This window comes from Dendropsophus ebraccatus, chromosome 2 (genome assembly GCF_027789765.1).
Source record: "Dendropsophus ebraccatus isolate aDenEbr1 chromosome 2, aDenEbr1.pat, whole genome shotgun sequence".
Taxonomy (NCBI): Eukaryota; Metazoa; Chordata; class Amphibia; order Anura; family Hylidae; genus Dendropsophus; species Dendropsophus ebraccatus.
Window position 1 is genome coordinate 40,598,484 of NC_091455.1, and position 18,910 is coordinate 40,617,393.

Genomic DNA, 18,910 nt, shown 5'->3' on the forward strand with positions numbered 1-18,910 from the left:
AAATAGACTGTTTGTGAACATTTTTACACCGATCAGCCCATCTGCGCCTAAAACAGGCATTTTCGCCTTTTAATAAATATCCCCCAAGGTGTCTATATACTACTAAGGGCAGCACACTATGGGGGAGATTTATCAAACATGGTGTAAAGTGACACTGGCTCAGTTGCCCCTAGCAACCAATCAGATTCCACCTTTCATTCCTCACAGACACTTTGGAAAATTAAAGGTGGAATCTGTTTGGTTGCTATGGGCAACTGCGCCAGTTTCACTTTATACCATGTTTGATAATTCGCCCTATGGGTCTATACCCCACGTATCTTTGGTATCCCACACATAACCCCCTATGTATCTTTGGTCGTTACCCTCTATATACACACTTATGCCTCATGTAATACAGATGTCTTCATTAAAATCATTTTGTTGCTTATCACAGTAAAGATGATCTGTGATCTGTGTTGCTGCCATCTTCATAGTAAAAAAAACAAAAAAAACAATGCGTAATCTGATATAAATATACTTTTTTATTGATCGGTGATCACAAATATAATAGATATATAGATGCATGATGGTGACATTTCCAACTATCATCACTGATGATCCTGATGATTCCCTTGGTGGTCAGTATGGTTGTTTTCATCCAATTCTGCAATACAAAATATATATAATCAATAAATAAAAATCAATCACTCTGCATTTCCTTTATATCTGGCTATAGGATTCTGGACAAATGGCTCCTGCATAGGGCGTCCCCTTATAAACCTCATCAATAGCTAAACATATACAATAATAAGTAAATTAGTGAATAATGGGGCAGATTTATCAAACATGGTGTAAAGTGAAACTGGCTCAGTTGCCCCTAGCAACCAATCAGATTCCACCTTTCATTCCTCACAGACTCTTTGAAAAATGAAAGGTGGAATCTGATTGGTTGCTAGGGGCAACTGAGCCAATTTCACTTTACACCATGTTTGATAAATCTCCCCCATAATATTTCCAACTTACCGTCACAGTCATCTGCTTCTGGCTTTTTAAAGTTCAGTATTTTACTTCCTAGAATCCGATCTTCGTACTTTTTCCAGAAGTAACATATGATGCGCACACCTACACAGAAGTAGAATATGAGGACGGCCAGGACCACAAGTACCCACTTCCCCAGTTGGAGCAGATCTTGGGTTTCTTTATCTGTGAAGGATCCGGTCATCATCTCCTCACTTTCGGGGGTCTCCGGCTCCGGCTCCGGCCCTGTTTCATCAGGTAATGGTCTGGCCCCCACACCAGACAACATGACCAGTAGGGCAATAAAGTCAAACCAGCCCATTATTAATATTCCAAACTATCAGCAATAACGCCAATGAGAGGAAGAGCAAAAGAAGCGAACTGCAGCCAATACAGCAGACAGCGAGCAACTGAGACCACACCCAACAAACATTCTATATGTCACCTATTGTCTATGATGTCACTGTATGACATCACAATGCACCTGCATCTCATCACTATATACAGGACCTGTAGAGTTTATAATATCCCACTGATTGATTGTGTTTATTGTTCATGTGTTTTTATTGCAGGATTTGATCAGGAGTATATCCTAGAGTCAGTAGTATATCCTGTATATTCTCTAACATCAGTCCCAGCTATGATTCATACATATACAGTACATATATGTTTCTATGGGGGATCAATAAGGTTGTTCTTATCAAATCCTGAGATAAAATAATAAATATAATCAATAACTACAATAACCAATCAATGTGATCTTATGACATCTATAGATCCTGAATGTATGACAATAGTATTCTGGAGCAAAGGCTCCTGCATATACTCTGATCTCATCACTGCCTTATTATAATAAGATAATGTACAGCTGACATCCATATACTCTGATAGGATGCCCCCTATAAACCTCATCAATTGCTAAACATATATAATGATAACTAAATTAGTGGGGGGAACACAATGGTTCTGTATACTACTGGGGGCAGCACATTAGGGGGTATATATAATACTGGGGGCAGCACACTAGGGTACTACTGGGAGCAGCACACTAGGGGGTCTATAAACTACTGGGGGCAGCACACTAGGGGGTCTATATACTACTGGGGGCAGCACATTAGGGGGTCTATATACTACTGGGGCAGCACACAAGGGGGTCTATATACTGCAGGGGGGTCTATTTACTACTGGGGCAGCACACAAGGGAGTCTTTATACTACTGGGGGCAGCACACAAGGGCGTCTTTATACTACTGGGGCAGCACACAAGAAGGTCTATATACTGCTGGGGGAGCACACAAGGGATCTATATACTACTGGAAGCAACACATTAGTGGTTTATATACTACATTGGGGCTGGACACAGGGGCCTCACACTATGTGTGAGCTGCACAAAGTGGCCTATATTGTATAGAGACCTTACCCTTATTTTGGGGCACAGAGCATACCTAATTATTATGTAGGGGCACCTTAAAACTATGGGGGCACAGAGAAGCCTAACTACTTAGTGGTTTCATTGGTGATGTATTTCTGTTTTGTTTTGAGCAGTTTGGAGGCAATATGTGATCACTGTATGGTGGTAAGAGTGTTTTATTGGGAGGGGGTGCACCATCTACCCTAAGGCCGGCCCTGTTTGAGATGAGATTTCAGTTCTTAAAAATAAAAATCCCTGAACAGTAGTTTCATGTAGAGCTCAAACCAACGTGTAAAGGTCATTTGGTTGTAAATAACAATCCAGGCCCCATGGGGAAGGATCAGGTTGCACCTTAATCCATTTATGTATATAGAAGGTGGTTCTGAAGCTAAAAGGTTTCAATAGCTTTTATAGTTGAATAAAGTTCACACCAGCGGTGGATCAACCAATATTTAAGCAGCTCTTGGAGAGAGGGTGTGGAGAAGATTTATTAGAATCCTTAGACATGCTTATAGTTTAGGGGTCGGCACAGCACCTGGTGGCAGCCCCGGCACTTGACCAAGGTCGCATTGTGCTGGCGCCCCCTTTTGATTGATGGGGTGACCACACAGGTCACACACTCCTAAGGCGAACCTCTGACAATCTTCTTAAAGGTCAGAGGTCGTCTTATATGCCAAGTCGCCTTATACGGTATGAAAAGTTTGGTTGGTCGGGGTCTGAGTCCTGAGACAACCCCCTCACACACATGCAATCTTTAGATTGGGGAAGGAGAAAAGCATGGCTGGGTGATTCAGCCCGTTTTGCTGTAATCTCCATCCAGTTGCACTAGATGAGCTCTATTATAAATCTAAGGAGCCCCCTCTAGTGGAAATGGATGGAGATCACAACGACCAGAGAAGTGATGCACAGAGCCAAGCACTTCTCACTGCTTGTTCTAATGATCATTGAGGGTCCCAGCACTGAGACCCTGACAGATCAAAACTTCTGACATGTCTCTGTCTGTTTTTTTTTTAATGACAGCGACAAATGAAACCGTAAAGATGAGATTGGTTTATGATCTAAGGGTCGTATTAGATGGCCCAATGCCTCCTGTAAGCTAGTGATCATTTACTGAGCCTTTTACATGACTCGATAATTGTTAAAAAAAGGGCTGCACAGACATCGTTAACGGTGACATGCAGCCCTTGCTCTTAAACTGTATACATTACCTGTCTTCTGCCCTCTGCTTACTTCTTGGAGCCACCACTGCAGCTTCAGAGCGGGTATCTGAAATGACAGGCCATTTAGCCAATCACTGGCCAGGACCACAGCAGGCAGTGATTGGCTGGGCGGCCTGTCAGTTTAGAGGTCTGCCCTGAAGCTGCAGTGGTGGCTCCAGGAGGCAAGCAGAGGGCAGAAGAACACTCGGAGCATGGAGAGGTTATATATGCCAGTTTATGTTCTTTACACATCGCCAGCCATCAGCCACGTATCGCTAGTAGCGATGCGCGGTGGGCGGCCAATGATTTTAGGTCAGGACCAAAAGACATAATGATTTGTGGCTTATATACACTTGTGTACACACGCATGTTGCTTCTTGAAAATCACCACATTTAGGCTATGTTCACACTACGTATCTTTCCGGTCGTAGTGCGAACCGCGTATATACGCACGTAGTTTTGAGGTTGATGCGTTCGCTTGAAAGTATACGATATACACCCGCACAGTGCACACTACTCATGAGACTACGGCCGGATCGTATACGGCGCCGGGAAAAATGAACAAGACCATTGTTTGAGGACGGAAATGTTCTAACTCACGGCTGTGGATTTCCATGCGGTCCCGTACAAAGTACTTATTTCAGCCAAACTGAACGTGATTTTTCGATCCAAAAGGTTCTGTGTGTTTTATTGGGCTGGGCGAAGATTTCCAAGTAAATGACCTGTTTCAGATCGCTTCGAAAAAAGCTAGGGAAGCATAACTGTACTACGGGCGTATGTTCGCGGTTCGTACGCATCCGGCCGCATGTCGATTTTTCCGACGCCCGTAGTTTCAGCTGCACATGTACGGCAGCGTAAGAACTACGGACAGACTCATACGCAGTAGCCTTAAAGGTTGAAACATTGCATGGGACATATGGGTGAATAAACAACCACTGTGTACAGATTTTTGGAGTCCCGATTCTTACTTCTTTGGGCTAGTCTGACAAGGGATCATAACTCTTGGCTCCTGGCAGCTGTGAATCCATTTCTATTTGTATTCCATTCTATGCATATTTTTGAAAGCACAAATTATGCATGTAGAAAGTTCTCTAGGGCAGGTGTGCTATCCATGAGGCTGATATGTGTCAGTAGGTGTCGGATAGCAGCAGTGCTGAACTCTGAACATAACGTTCCATCTCTGGATGTTTATCAACTCAAGTTCAACATTTTAGTTAAAGTTTTTAGCCTTCATATTAAAACTATTCTAACATCAGATTAGGAGAGAAAGGAAACAGAAGTTGCTGCAGTTGGATGAGTCACCAGAATTCAGAGAGTTACACTGGTGATTCTGCAGGATATCTGTAGTATGGAAAATAGTAAGAATGTGTGAGCGGCACTGCGTGTAAGCTATCTTCTGCTTCTAGCAGGGGGGTGCACCAACCGCTGGGTAATCGGACTTAGGTTCCACTTAAGATCATCCAAGATAAGCAAAAGGCGGCACTCCAGAGTCGTAGTGAAAAACAGGCTTGTTTATCATGCCATCATGCCATGGGTGGTGAATAAACAAGACTGCTTTTTACTACAACTGTGGAGTGCCGCCTTTTGCTAATCTTGGATGATCTGTAGTATGAAAATATATTCACATCAGTCATGGTATTAAAATCACCTATTATCCTCTATGTGCTGAGGCATATACAATACTATCTGTTAAGGTATTAAATGATTGTACATTCAGATCAGGAGAGAAAGCAAAGGTAGAATAAGTGAAGAAAATTCTGTGAACTACACCAATGATTCTGCTTGATATCAATATATCAATGTATCAAAATATACATAATATATTATAAATAGAGATGAGTGAACAGGGTTCGGGTTCGAGTCGATCCGAACCCGAACGTTCGGCATTTGATTAGTGGTGGCTGCTGAACTTGGATAAAGCTCTAAGGTTGTCTGGAAAACATGGATACAGCCAATGACTATATCCATGATTTCCACATAGCCTTAGGGCTTTATCCAACTTCAGCAGCCACTGCTAATCAAATGCCGAACGCTCGGGTTCGGATCGACTCGAGCATGCTCCAGGTTCGCTCATCTCTAATTATAAATTGCTTATACCCACTGATGTAGGAACTCTATAAGAACTCTGAAGCTGTCCTGATCATCTTGAAGCAATTGATGAAGAGCACCACGGTGATGTAGGCTGAGATGCATGAGGGTTATGAGTGTGGAGACATCAGTGGGTCACAAATTCTGTAAAATAGAGGCAGTAGAGAGACAAAGCTCTGATAGAAAAGCTGATGTCATTGATTTGGGACGGCAGCCAGGAAGGGTGAGGAAAAGGAACGTACCCTTGGGTTGCCCAGACTAACAAGGGTGCACCATCTACTGGAGTGTCTGAGTCCCAGCCCAATGCACAGGAGGCAGCTCAACAGGAGCACCAAACTGCACTTTTGAGCGGGGCAAACATAAGTGGGTATCTACCACCAGCTGGCAACAGGCCATTGTTGGGGTGAGATGGTAGCCCTTATGTGGAAGCTTAGAGGAAAGGTTCACAGAGGGCTCATGGGGCTCTGGCACTGGGCTATGACAATTGATTGGGCCAGACAGGATAGCTTGGAGCAGGCTGCACTCTTTGAATAGGTTTGAATAGGTTTAAGACCCCTTCGAGATATAGTTCTGTGATATGTTATCTCAGTGATAGGTTATCTGAGTGAGCCCAGGAATTTTTCTTCGGCATACACTGTTGAGTCAGTATGGGGTACCAACAATGGGAGACAAAATGTCCCTTTGGATTCTGCCAGAAACTGAGCTGCAGTGCTGAATTAATGTCCTTAACATGTCAGTTTATATTGTGGATAGGCTTCACATTAGTTGCAGGTTTCCCCCAATGATTTCAATAAAAAAGGCAAAATCTGCAAGAATTTATTTTATTTTATTTTTTAAAGTTATTCTACATTTTTTTGCACTGTATATTCAAGGCACCAGATCAGTAGTAATGAGCCGCAAGTAGCTTCACTATTAGCTTTATGCAACCAGGATTTAACACACAACTACCAGTCCGTGGGCAGCATTATTGCTTTGTAGCTCTGGGTCTTAGGTTCAAATGCAAGCAGGGCAACATCTGCATGGATATTGTCTATTCCCCCCATGTTTGTTGTATTGACAGATTGGTTAATGAGGAGTTTTGATGACAACGTATATATGAAAAGAGATGAAGAATATGTCAGCGCTGTATTTATCTATAAATATAAAAAGAAATGATTATTATAACTGTTAGAATAAGACAAATGAGCCATTAGACCAGGAGGGAAAGCAAACAGAAATTGCTGCAGTAGGATGAGTTAGTGAGTCAGAGTAGGTTCAGACTATGGAATCCGCATGGATAAGACACCATTCTATGGGCTGGCGGATTCCGCATTCTGCCAAAAGAACAGACATATCTATTCTTTCAGCGGACATCGGAATCCGCCCAGCCATAGAATGGTGTCTATGGAGCCGGCGGATATGCGCGCTGCAGTGAATGGGTACGAGCAATGGAATTGCCATTCCGTAGTGTGAACCTACCCTTACACTGATGATTTTGCTTGATATCTGTAGAATGGAAATATAATTAAACCACCTGTTTTCTATTATGGAGAGCCCCTTGAACCAAGAAAACCACTCTGACCATCCAAGGCATTGGCACAGGTGTGTCATGCGGTATTACAACTATTATAAATTCAGGTCAAAGATTGCTACAGTAGGGTAACAAATTCAATGAACTATAAAGATAGTCACGATGACCAATAGCTGCCCGGAGTCACAGATCACTCTAAATATCTATTATATAATCATGGGCACATCAGTCTTTTTAAATAAAAATTTGTACTGTTCCTTAGGTCACAAAGGGACTGGCAGTAGTATCAGTATGGCAATGACTAGGAGCAGGATTCTCGGAATGTCATGATCAGTAAAAGATCCATACATCGTGGTCAGTTGTCCTGTCTCACCAGATATAATCCACACAGGCCTACTGCAAATTCAATATTATCTTTTTAAAAGCAACAGATTAAGGCTATGTCCACATAACATCTTATTCCGGCCACTTCAAGGCCTTTCTATAGACAGACGTCATTTTGGCAAGAAAACGCGTCCATTTTACTCAAACTATGTTATTTGCATAAAACAGATGCGTTCTGGTGCCAAAATAACAGAAGTAAAAAAAAAAAAAAAACACTGGCACAATAAGAAATGGCCAAAATAAGGGGACATAGCCCAAACTTAGAAACATTTTGCAACATTGCAGCATTTTCATAGAATTTTGACTGTGAAACACCTTGTCAGTACTTACAGTTATTGGTTGCAGTGTAGATGGCCATATGAAGAGTGCAGGGGATTTAATATAAATAGAGATGGCATTCTTACAATATGTTACAATGTATAAAAAAAAATTACATATCAATAATTCTACAATTTGCTGTTCTTTTTCTAATAGGACCTGACAAATGGCACAAGTCCTTTCCAAATGCTCTGGAGGATTTTCAGTCACCTATAGATATTAAGACAAGTCAGACGAAATACGACCCAGCGCTTAAACCTTTGAGTATCAACTATGACCCATCCACTGCCAAACTCATTCTGAATACTGGTCATACCTTCAATGTGGAGTATGAAGATTCTGAAGACAAACCAGGTAGGTAGTTTTCTCGAAATCGACTTATTACCTGGGAGATACCTCGTGGGGATAGCATTACAGGGACAATAAGCTTAGAAAAGGTTTGCATTGCTCATACTTGGTGAATTGTGGTGTCATTTATATTATATAGAGTACTGTGCCCCAACTTTTCTACCCTATAACCAGTAAACATTCTAGTGATATCTCTTTGTGATGTTGTGCACCTATTACCAGTCATCACTTATTGATCTGTGAAAGTATCTATCTATCCATTATCACTATCATAGTATCTATCTAGGTTAAGAAGATGAGTGGCACTACAAGTAACTACCAGGAGCCTCGATAGTTAGAGAAAATGATGATCCGCAGCACACCAATTCAGTGAGAAAAGCGTAGTGATTTATTCCAATTCAAAATATTTACGCCATTTTCAAGTGCAGTAAAGTGAACTCAATAGCTCATTTAAATATTAAATGTTTGAATATTTAAACGAGCTATTGAGTTCACTTTACTGCACTTGAAAATGGCGATTACCCCACTGAAACGTCGTGCTTTGCTTTGTGAATATTTTGAATTGGAATAAATCACTACGCTTTTCTCACTGAATTGGTGTGCTGCGGATCATCGTTTTATCTCCTATCTATCTATCTATCTATCTATCTGTCTGTCTGTCTGTCTGTCTGTCTGTCTAGCTATAGTATCTATCTATCTAGCAATCCAATGAAGGTAGCACACCCGAATGTGAATAACGGTGATTTATTTAAAGCTCGTGCAACAACAGCTGTTGTTGCACGAGCTTTAAATAAATCACCGTTATTCACATTCGGGTGTGCTACCTTCATTGGATTGCTATACCGTTACACCCTGGACCCCAGTGTTTTGGCTGGCGGCCCTACCTCGCCGAGTGCCGTGGGAATTTTTGTTTGCTATCTATCTATCTATCTATCTATCTATCTATCTATCTATCTATCTATCTATCTATCTATCTATCTGTCTGTCTGTCTGTCTGTCTGTCTATCTGTCTATCTATCTATCTACAATATCGATAATTGAGCAGCACTACTCAAAATTCTTAGAATTTGGTGCCAGCAGATTGCCCTGATCATGGGCCGATAAATCTTTGTAAAATAGTCTGCAGTGGTTTATTCCATCAAGAAAAACAATCCAAACATGTTAAAGTAATGCGGCATATGCAGACGCGACATTTCAATGGCCTCCCGCCATCTTTTTCAAGCGTCACAGATTTTTGGAATTACCAATAATAATACTATAGTTATACCAGCATGGCATGAAGTAATGCTACATTGGTAAGTGATACTGTATTCATACCCTATGTGATGATATTTTAAATTTGCACTTTTCTTTAATTCATTAAATAGTATTTTAAAGCATTCGTTAAAAGTTAATTTTTATATATATACTAGTTCGCTAGGATTGACAACATAAAACTTTAAGCAGAGTTTTAATGGTTCAACAGCCTCTTAAAGTGATACTGTACCCTGGAGACAGGGGACCGAACTGCTGTAAAACCCCGCCTAGGTGACACTGTCCACCGCACATAGAGTAAGGGTCCTATTCCATGGAATGGGCCAAATCATCAAACCTAAAATCATCAAGCACCGACCGCGCATCCCTGCATGGAATAGTGATGTGCGACGGGCGACCGACGATTTCTCAAGCACCATACATTACCGAAGCATGTTGCAGGTCTTCTCCTGCGCTCCTTCTTCCTCCCGGTCCCGCGCGCAGCAGCAGCTTCGGTGCGACCTGTCTGAGCTGACAGACCGCTCAGCCAATCAATGGCCGGGACCATTAGACAGGCCGCACCGAAGCTGCTGCTGCATGCGAGATCGGGAGGAAGAAGGAGCGCAGAAGACCTGCAACATGCTTCAGTAATGTATGGTGTTTAAACAAGGGCTGCAAGGACATCGGTAACAATGTCCCTGCAGCCCTCGCTAAACGATTATCGGGCCATGTAATAGGCCCAATAAATGAGCGCCGATCTAGCAGATCGGCGCTCGTTTACATTATTAATCAGGCCCCCATCAGCCCGTGGAATAGGACCCTAAGGGGATGACAGTATCACTTTAAGTGTCAGCACTGAGGTCTTGTTTGTTCTGGAATTACAGTGCTTAAAGGTGGAGCTCTGGAAGGAACCTACAGGCTGAAGCAGTTCCACTTTCACTGGGGATCCTGTGATGGACAGGGCTCTGAGCACACCGTCGATGGACACAAGTATGAGGCAGAGGTGAGTGTAGACTGGTGCAAATTTTGAAAAATATTAAAAAAAGGGGCATATTTTGGCTAACAATTTTGGGATAAAGTAAGCCGAACAGCAGGAGCCACTGTGATCCATGTGGTGTATTGTTATAATGTCTAGTCTATACTGTCTAAGGCTACGTTCACACTGTGTAAAAATAGCAGCCGCTGTTTCAAAAATAATGGCTGTTGTTAAGAAATACAACCATTATTTCTACATTGTGTGAACATAAACGCAACATAAGAATTAAAAAAAAATAGCAAATCTGCTTTTATATTATTATCTTCAGTAGCTGAGAATGAATTTTGCACGTTGACAATATCACATAGCTACACGGACAAGTCTGTATCATATTTTATATCCCAGTAGCTGAAAAACAGATGTGACGACACTCTATTAAACTAAGGAAGTAGCCCTAAAACCCCTGGCTAATAAGGACACTCCACTGTTATATGAATCATTGCCACGCTGCTTTACTGGGGAAGTTGACCAATTATATCACATTATTGCTTAAAGCTAAATATTCTTATCCTTTCAGGGAAAAGAGGCCCCGTTCCATAATTATGATCCTTCAAATTTAATTCCCAAATCTTTGGATTTCTGGACCTATAAAGAATCTCTGACTTTCCCACCTCTGCAGCAGTGCTTCATCTGGACTATTGTTAAAGAGCCCATTGGTGTGAGCAGTGAACAGGTGTGTAGAATATCTCTCACACTAAGGGCCCTTTTACACGGAAAGATTTTCTGACAGATTATCTGCCAAAGATTTGAAGCCAAAGCAAGGAATGGACTATAATCAGAGAGCAGGTAATAAAGCCTGAGATTTCTCCTCTTTTCAAATCCATTCCTGGTTTTGGCTTCAAATCTTTGGCAGATAATCTGTCAGATAATCTTTCTGTGTAAAAGGGCCCTAAGGCCCCGTTCACACTGAGCAAGAACGGCGGAACTCCCCACCGTGCTCAGTGTCTTGCTTTAAGTGAATGAGAGGGTGCGCACTCCTCCGCTGCCGCCACTCTCCGCTCTAAGAAGTGACGCCATTTCTTTGAGCGGAGAGGGGAAGAAGCAGAAGTGTGCGCGCCCTCTCATTCACTCAAAGCAGCGCACTGAGCACAGCAGAATTCTGCCATTCTTGCTCAGTGTGAACGGGGCCTAAACTCTATAGTTCTATTCAAAATTGCTAATGATTACAAAATTTATTTATTTATGATACAATTTAGTTAAAAGTGAATATCTGACTTGTAGGACCCTCATCGAGCTGTGATTGAAGTTGTAATACTGGTTTTCCCAGAAGCAGCTTTTGGGAAAACCAACATTACAACCATTTAAAGTGTCCCTGTCGTTATATATTTAAAAAATCTAAATCAAAGTTGATGTGAAATAAAGCAAGTTTGCAATATACATTGATTATTTTTTTGTTGATATCATGCTGTAAAACAAAGCTGAACTTACCAGAAATCCAGGTCCAGTCTCCTGAAGGCAGATTTTCTGACTTGTGCTGGTTAAATAAAACAGACTAAATGCACGAATTCCGGCCAGTAAAGAGAGTCACGGCTCAATGTGTCCATCAGTCACATGACTGTCTTCTCTTTGTGAGCACTCAGATGGCCTGGGATACACAGGACTTCCTGTTTTCTGACTGTTTCCTGTTTTTTGAGAAAAAAAGAGTCAGAACACAGGAAGTGCCGTGTTTTCCATGATAACTAAAAAAAAATAATGAATGTAAATTGCAAACTTGCTTTATATCACATCTACTGTTTTTAGATTTTGAAAGTTACAAGGACAGTGACACTTTAAATCTTAAAGCTAATGTAGCTATGTATGAATAGTACCTGTGCATTGCACTGGTCTATTCCTGAGCACCAGCCAGGCATGAAGCACTGGGGAGGAGTGACGAAACCGTCTTCTCCCTCTGTGACGTGTTACAGAGGAAAGGGGAGATTGTCCTACTGGGGGCTGACAGGCCTGTTCCCAGTGCTTCATGCCTGGCTGGTAATTGGGAATAGACCAGTGCCATCCACAGGAACTGGGCGGCGGTTCAAAAAAAGGACCGCAGCACCAGCACTGCTCTATTCATGTAAAGAAACCAAAGTGATGTACCTAGTTTATGGGAGTTCCAGAGCCCATCCCCCACTTATCATAAAATGATGACATATCCTAACAATACATTACCACTAAAGATGAGTAAAACTCTCAAAATGTAATTGAGGTGGGGAAATGATTCGCTCGCTTCAGTCATAAGCACAAAAACAGGCAAGTCCAGCGCATGTCCTATTATTGACCATCTCAGTACACATTTATATCCACTTACCTAATTTGATTGACAGCCTCTGGATAAGGAGTATATGGGCTGTATTTGCCTGGGCCACCATAGCTGTCTAGGACTTATGTTTGTATTCATCCTTACTTTCTTCTCATAATACAGCTGTCAGAAGAGGAGCAGCATTGAAAGTATTGTAGATATTGTAGTGATATGGGCTGAGAAGGAACATATTTTTGTCATTTCCCATGACTTTCCATTTTCATGGGTAACCTCCCCTTGTCTCATTGTAATGGTGCGTTTACACAGGCAGATTTATCTGACAGATTTTGGAAGCCAAAACCAGGAATGGATTTGAAATCAGGAGAAATCTCAATCTTTCCTTTATGACCTGTTCCCTGTTTATGGTCTGTTCCTGGCTTTGGCTTAAAAAATCTGTCAGATAAATCTGCCTGTGTAAACGCACCATAAGGCTATGTTCACACAACGTATGAGACCGGCCATTCCAAGACAGATCAAAATGAACGATTTTTCGATCGTTCGCCGCGTTTACACGTACGATTATCGTTCAAATTCGATCGTTATCGCGAAAATTCACCCGATAATCGTTTCGTGTAAAAGTAGCATAACAGTGACGTATAACCAGTGGGCTCTCTGATAAGCTGTACTTTACCAAGGTTGCCCATGCTTTTACATTAAACCAAGGTATGAGATTTTACAGACTACTAGATGTATTACTAATACTCCGGTCACCTCCTGTGTCTCTGCTGCCCATGTCTTTGTACCATCTGCTGGTGTTTTTATATTTATGCAAATGTCCCAATTTATGCAGGAAATTCTTTTTTTTCTACCGATTTTTTGTATGCATAAAATCTTCATAGCTCGGTATTGTGTAAGAAGTAATACACACAGGCTGCATTTATATGGGCAGATTTAAGCCACAGACAGTTACGAATGCTGCACAACACAGACCAGTAATACGGTTTTCTCCAAAAGCTGTACATTTCCATAAGCTTACTATAGGATGTTGCAGAGTTTTATAGGGAATTTTTATCATTGATCTAAAGAAGAATGTGCAAGTAAATAGTCACTTCTTCCCTTATTATTCTTCCATTATTGTAACTTATTTATACAGCGCCATCAGATTCTATAGCACTTTACATAGTACTGAATTAAGAGAAACAAATGGTATCAATTATCAATGTACAAATCATTAGTTAAAAAGGTATAACCTCTACCTATATGAGCTCTGTTTTTCTGGCCATAATCATAAGGATTAAATGGGTACTCCGTCGAAAATATTTTTCTTTCAAATCAACAGGTTTCAGAAAGTTATATAGATTTTTAATTTACTTCTATTTAAAAATCTCAAGTCTTCCAGTACTTATCAGCTGCTGCATGTATTGCAGAAAGTGGTATATTCTTTCCCCTCTGACACAGTGCTCTCTGCTGCCACCTCTGTCCATGTCAGGAACTGTCCAGAGCAGTAACAAATCCCCACAGAAAACCTCTCATGCCAGTATTTTTATTCTTATTTTCTAACAAAAAAGGCATGCGTGCTATATATGAGCAACTAAATAACCTGACGTCCTTTACAAAAATGCAGCCCTTGTGTACTTGGGAGCGGGAGCTGGGCCGGCAATTTAGTGACAAAGATTGGCAAGCAGCCTTCTCTGTTATATATAAAACCTTCACATGTAGCACCCATATAGAATCTGCTATAAAAACCATCTTGCAATGGTACTACACACCCACAAAACTGGCTCATATCTACCCCGGAACATCAGACAAATGCTGGAGAAATTGTGGTGACCACGGCACGCTCTTCCATCTACTTTGGCAGTGCCCTATAGTGAAACCGTATTGGAACTCATGTATTACAATCATTAATATAGTACTACAGGTGCAGCTGCCTCTGGGGCCCCACATGATCCTTCTTTTCTTGGATACCCACTCTATTCCTCCCACAATCAGACCATTAGCTTATCTACTATTCATACATGCAAAAATAGTGTTAGCCAGATACTGGAAAACTTGTAACCTCCCTCCGGAAAATGAGTATATAACAGCAGTAAACTCATCTTTCCATTTTGAAAAGGTTTTATCATATGGCGCTGGCTCAACTCAACCTTTTCTACGCAAATGGGGTTTATGGATGGAATCATCATACTGTACACACACACAATGAGCAGCTCACATATGGGCTTTGAGGAAATGTACATTATATTATAATATATTATTTTTCTCTCTTTACCTTGTATATTATCTTTACTGACAAACCAGTATACTTTACACCAATTTTCTCAGGAGGTGCTACACCTAATGTCATTCTACCATGCTGAATGTATGTTACCACAATTTTATATCTATATAATATACCGAATGTTATTCCTGTTGTTTCTAAACGTTAACTATACTGTTGGCACTAAAGTCAGTGCTTATAGATTTTCTCTTTTGTAATTTGTTCTTAAAAAAACCTAATAAAAACATTGAACCAGAAAACCTCTCATGCTCTGGACAGTTCCTGACATGGACAGAGGTGGCAGCAAAGAGCACTGCATCAGACTGGACAGAATACACCACTTCCTGCAGGACACACAGCAGCTGATAAGTACCGGAACACTGGAAATTGTAAAATAGAAGTAAATTACAAATGTATATAGGCTTCTGAAATCAGTTGATCTGACTTTTAGCGGAGTACCCCTTTAACCCCTTAACGATCAAGGGCATAAAAGTACACCCTGGCATCGTTAGGGGCGTTTAGAAGGGGGGCCGCACGGCGACCCTGTGCTGAACCGCCTTGATTCCGGGTGCTATCTGCAGCCCGGGACCGCGACAATTAGCGGGCACAGTCCGATCGGACCATGCCCGCTAATTACCCATTTAAATGCAGCTCTTTCTGTTGGCTCCATAGGAATGAATATTCATAATACAGATGCCAGGGGCCTGGAGATCGGCGAAGGGTACAGAGGTCGGACTGTGGATAGGGAAAAAGTTGATTTTCTTGGAATATTTCTTTAAAGTGAACAATGAGCCAATGAGCTAACATTTGCTTGTTCAGCAGGTGATCACTGGCTCTATTACCTAGGCAGATAATTGCTCTGTGTATTAGGGCCTTTAGCAGGAGCGTAACTACCACTGTAGCAGCCATAATGGCTGCTATGGGGCCTGCCGCATCAGGGGGCCCGGTGGCCCGCTCCTGCAATACATTGGGCCCCCTGAATTGTGATCATTTGCAGCACCCGGGGGCCTCCCAGGTTCAGCAAATGTCCCTTTAAATGCAAGCAATCCCGACAAGGGCTTGCAGTTATAAAGTTACGACTACGCTCGACTGGTTAGTTGGGAAATCAATAGTTTGCTATGGGGCCCAGCCATTTCTAGTTACACCCCTGGCCTTTAGGCAGAATTTTCTTTATCTTAGAGACCTTCCTAAATCCAAATATAGACATGTTAGAGTAAGGGTCCCTTTACACAGGGCTTAGATACGCACCCTTCATATACAATATAATAAAAATCAGTGCATGGGGCCTACAGATAATTTGTCTTTTCAAAAGTGGGTGATTCCATGCTTCTCTCTATCTCACAACAAGGCTGATGCCTACCAGTCCGTTCTGGAGATGACATTTTATTCCTATATGGGACTGCAGAGCTGTGGGTGTATTTCTGAAGTGTATCCATGCTGAAAGATATAAGATATTATGAATAAGAGGAGTACAGGAAATGGTCAGATAGATCAGTCCACAAATTACTCTAGCATCTGTTTTTGCCTTTCTCTAGACTAGACTCAACTTTATGTAACTATGAAATTCTGCAAGTGTAGCAACTTATGTACCACTACTGTCCCTGATTCTCTTCCAGTCGGCACTGAAGGTATTGTCCAAAATGTCCCTGCATCCCTGAAACCTATGTCTGTCAAATTTTTTAGATTGCTGCATTCCCTTTTGGCCTCAAGATGCCGCCACTGAGTATTACTATTGCATTGCCAGCACATTAAAGTGAATAATGGTTAAAGGTAACCTGTCATCAAAACAATGCTATCTAATATATAGACAATATGTTATAGAGCAGGAAAAACTGAGCAGGTTGATTTCTATCAATAAATTACAAGTTATACTGAATATTTTCTCATACAAATATATATCAATCAGCTCTTCCTGCTTTATAGCATAATGTTAAAAGCTTGGGCAGCATTTTTATGGTGACAGGTTCCCTTTAATGCAAATGTCTTGTATTTTGTTACTATGTTAGCACAAGGAGTGATTGCCATCATTTATACTTTGCTCTAACCTTTCACTGGTGAGTTCTGGCAAGTTCCCAACCAATGGAACGTTGTACACCCCACCAATAGGAAGTCAGCCCTGTTTTAGGCCATATAATGGGAGTCTAGTCTGTTCTAGGAGAGGTTTTAGTCTTGTGTGGGTATCCTGAGCAGGACCAGTGCTGTGTCCCACCACGGGTGTTGCTATAGGGTACACCCTTCGTAAAAGCCTGTACTCTTCAGAGTACGTGGTGCTGTAGTAGTACCAGAGCTTTGCCCCAAATGTCGTTATTGCAAGTATGTATACCCAGATATTGCACAGCTGCAGTACCCAAAGGGTTATTGTTTTGTTTATGTACCACATGGGTCTGTACACCAATGAGAGTTCTTTCTTCTTCTCACCTATCATCTCTCTCTTTACTTTCACATACGCACTCCTCACCCACTCACAGCACACCTCACATGCGCTGTAGGAAGGAAGTCACATGGGTAGAGGAAGTGTAGGGTCTTTTTGCCCTTGGATTCTGTAGAGGAAGGACGCCAGCTAGAACACTCTCTACAGCAGTCCAGTTGGGCCCTGGCTCCTGCCAGGTCCCCAGTCTAAGTTGTGGTCTAGACAGACAGCACATGCAGCTAGACACAGTTTTCTCTTAGGCAACTTCACTCCACACTATGCAGTGTTAAGCTTCCACTAGAGAGGACAAGTCAGGTATCATCCTAACCCACGCTGTGAACAAAGAGGAACACAGTGCAGAACAGTAGCCATAAAGAAATAAGGAACTGAGCGGGTGTAAGCAGGACACCCTTAGCATGCCGGTCATCCCAGGTAACAACGTCTGGGGCTTGTGTCACCCTCTAGGACGGGTCACTAGACACTTGTGGGCAATAGGTGGTGCAAAGACCAAAGAGTCAAAACACAGGCACAAGTATTTTCTCTACTCTGAATTATTCTTCTATTTCTACCTCTGAAGTTCCAGCAGAGCACAAGACTATTTGGACTGGGACTCTCTTGACATCCTCCTCTCTATTCTTCTGATCCTCTCTTTTACCTCTCATAACGCAACCTCTCATAACGCAACGAATGTATCACTACTTCTACTCTCAGTACAGATCTGGACTCTAAAGTATTAAGGAACTTATCAAGTGTAAAGTATTGTATCAAGGCAAAGCTGTATTATCTGCTGCCTACCTCAAGTATCTTCAGAGTAAATAAGATTATATTTATGATAAAAAGACTCTTGTGATTCCTTGTCGAGCACTGACACAACACACACCTTCCTTGGGTCATCTCACCTTTCTGTGGGTGGCAGTGCGAATAGTCCGGGTGGGTCACTACCCCACTCTGAACCACTGTGATAACTACCCAAGGGACCCTGCAACAGCCCAGCAGGTCATTGTCCACAGGGGAATTAGGTATAGCCAACAACCACAGGACTGGCGTCACGCTTAACCATCTGACAAGTGACCGTCCGTACCTTCACACCGGGGGTCACAACACTAGTACTTCTGAACTAGACAGAGAGTTACCTCAGGGTGTGGCCCTTGTGGCCAGGTGCCTGATCCTGACAAAGCCTGATTTTCTAAAAGCTTCCACAAGATAACTATGGCTTGCTAAGCATTAAGCAGGGGTAACTCACAGCATAGGAGAATACACCTGTCCACATCTGCAGGGACTGACTAAGTTTTCTCAGGAAATGGTAAAGTCTCAAAGGATTGTCCCCATTGGTTGTAAAAGTCTCTGGCCGAGAATTTCTGTACTTCCCAGCCATGTCTCTTTGGTAGCTCCCTAATATTCAACCTTATGCCAAAGACTGTACTGTCACTTTAAGAAAGTATTTCAATTAAAGTTTTCCAAGTGGTTAAGTTATCAGTGACTCTGTCCGCACTTGATCTT

General features: G+C 41.9%; 1 protein-coding gene across 1 annotated transcript; it reads left to right on the plus strand.

The window, feature by feature from the left end:
- Nucleotides 1-984: 984 nt before the first annotated feature.
- On the plus strand, nt 985-11,827 carry LOC138784124 (carbonic anhydrase 2-like). Its single transcript, XM_069959638.1, has 5 exons — nt 985-1,254; nt 8,062-8,259; nt 10,371-10,489; nt 11,040-11,195; nt 11,744-11,827. The coding sequence occupies exons 1-5, from the start codon at nt 1,119-1,121 to the stop codon at nt 11,825-11,827; spliced, it is 693 nt and encodes a 230-aa protein (XP_069815739.1). The 5' UTR covers nt 985-1,118.
- The last annotated feature ends 7,083 nt before the right edge of the window (nt 11,828-18,910 follow it).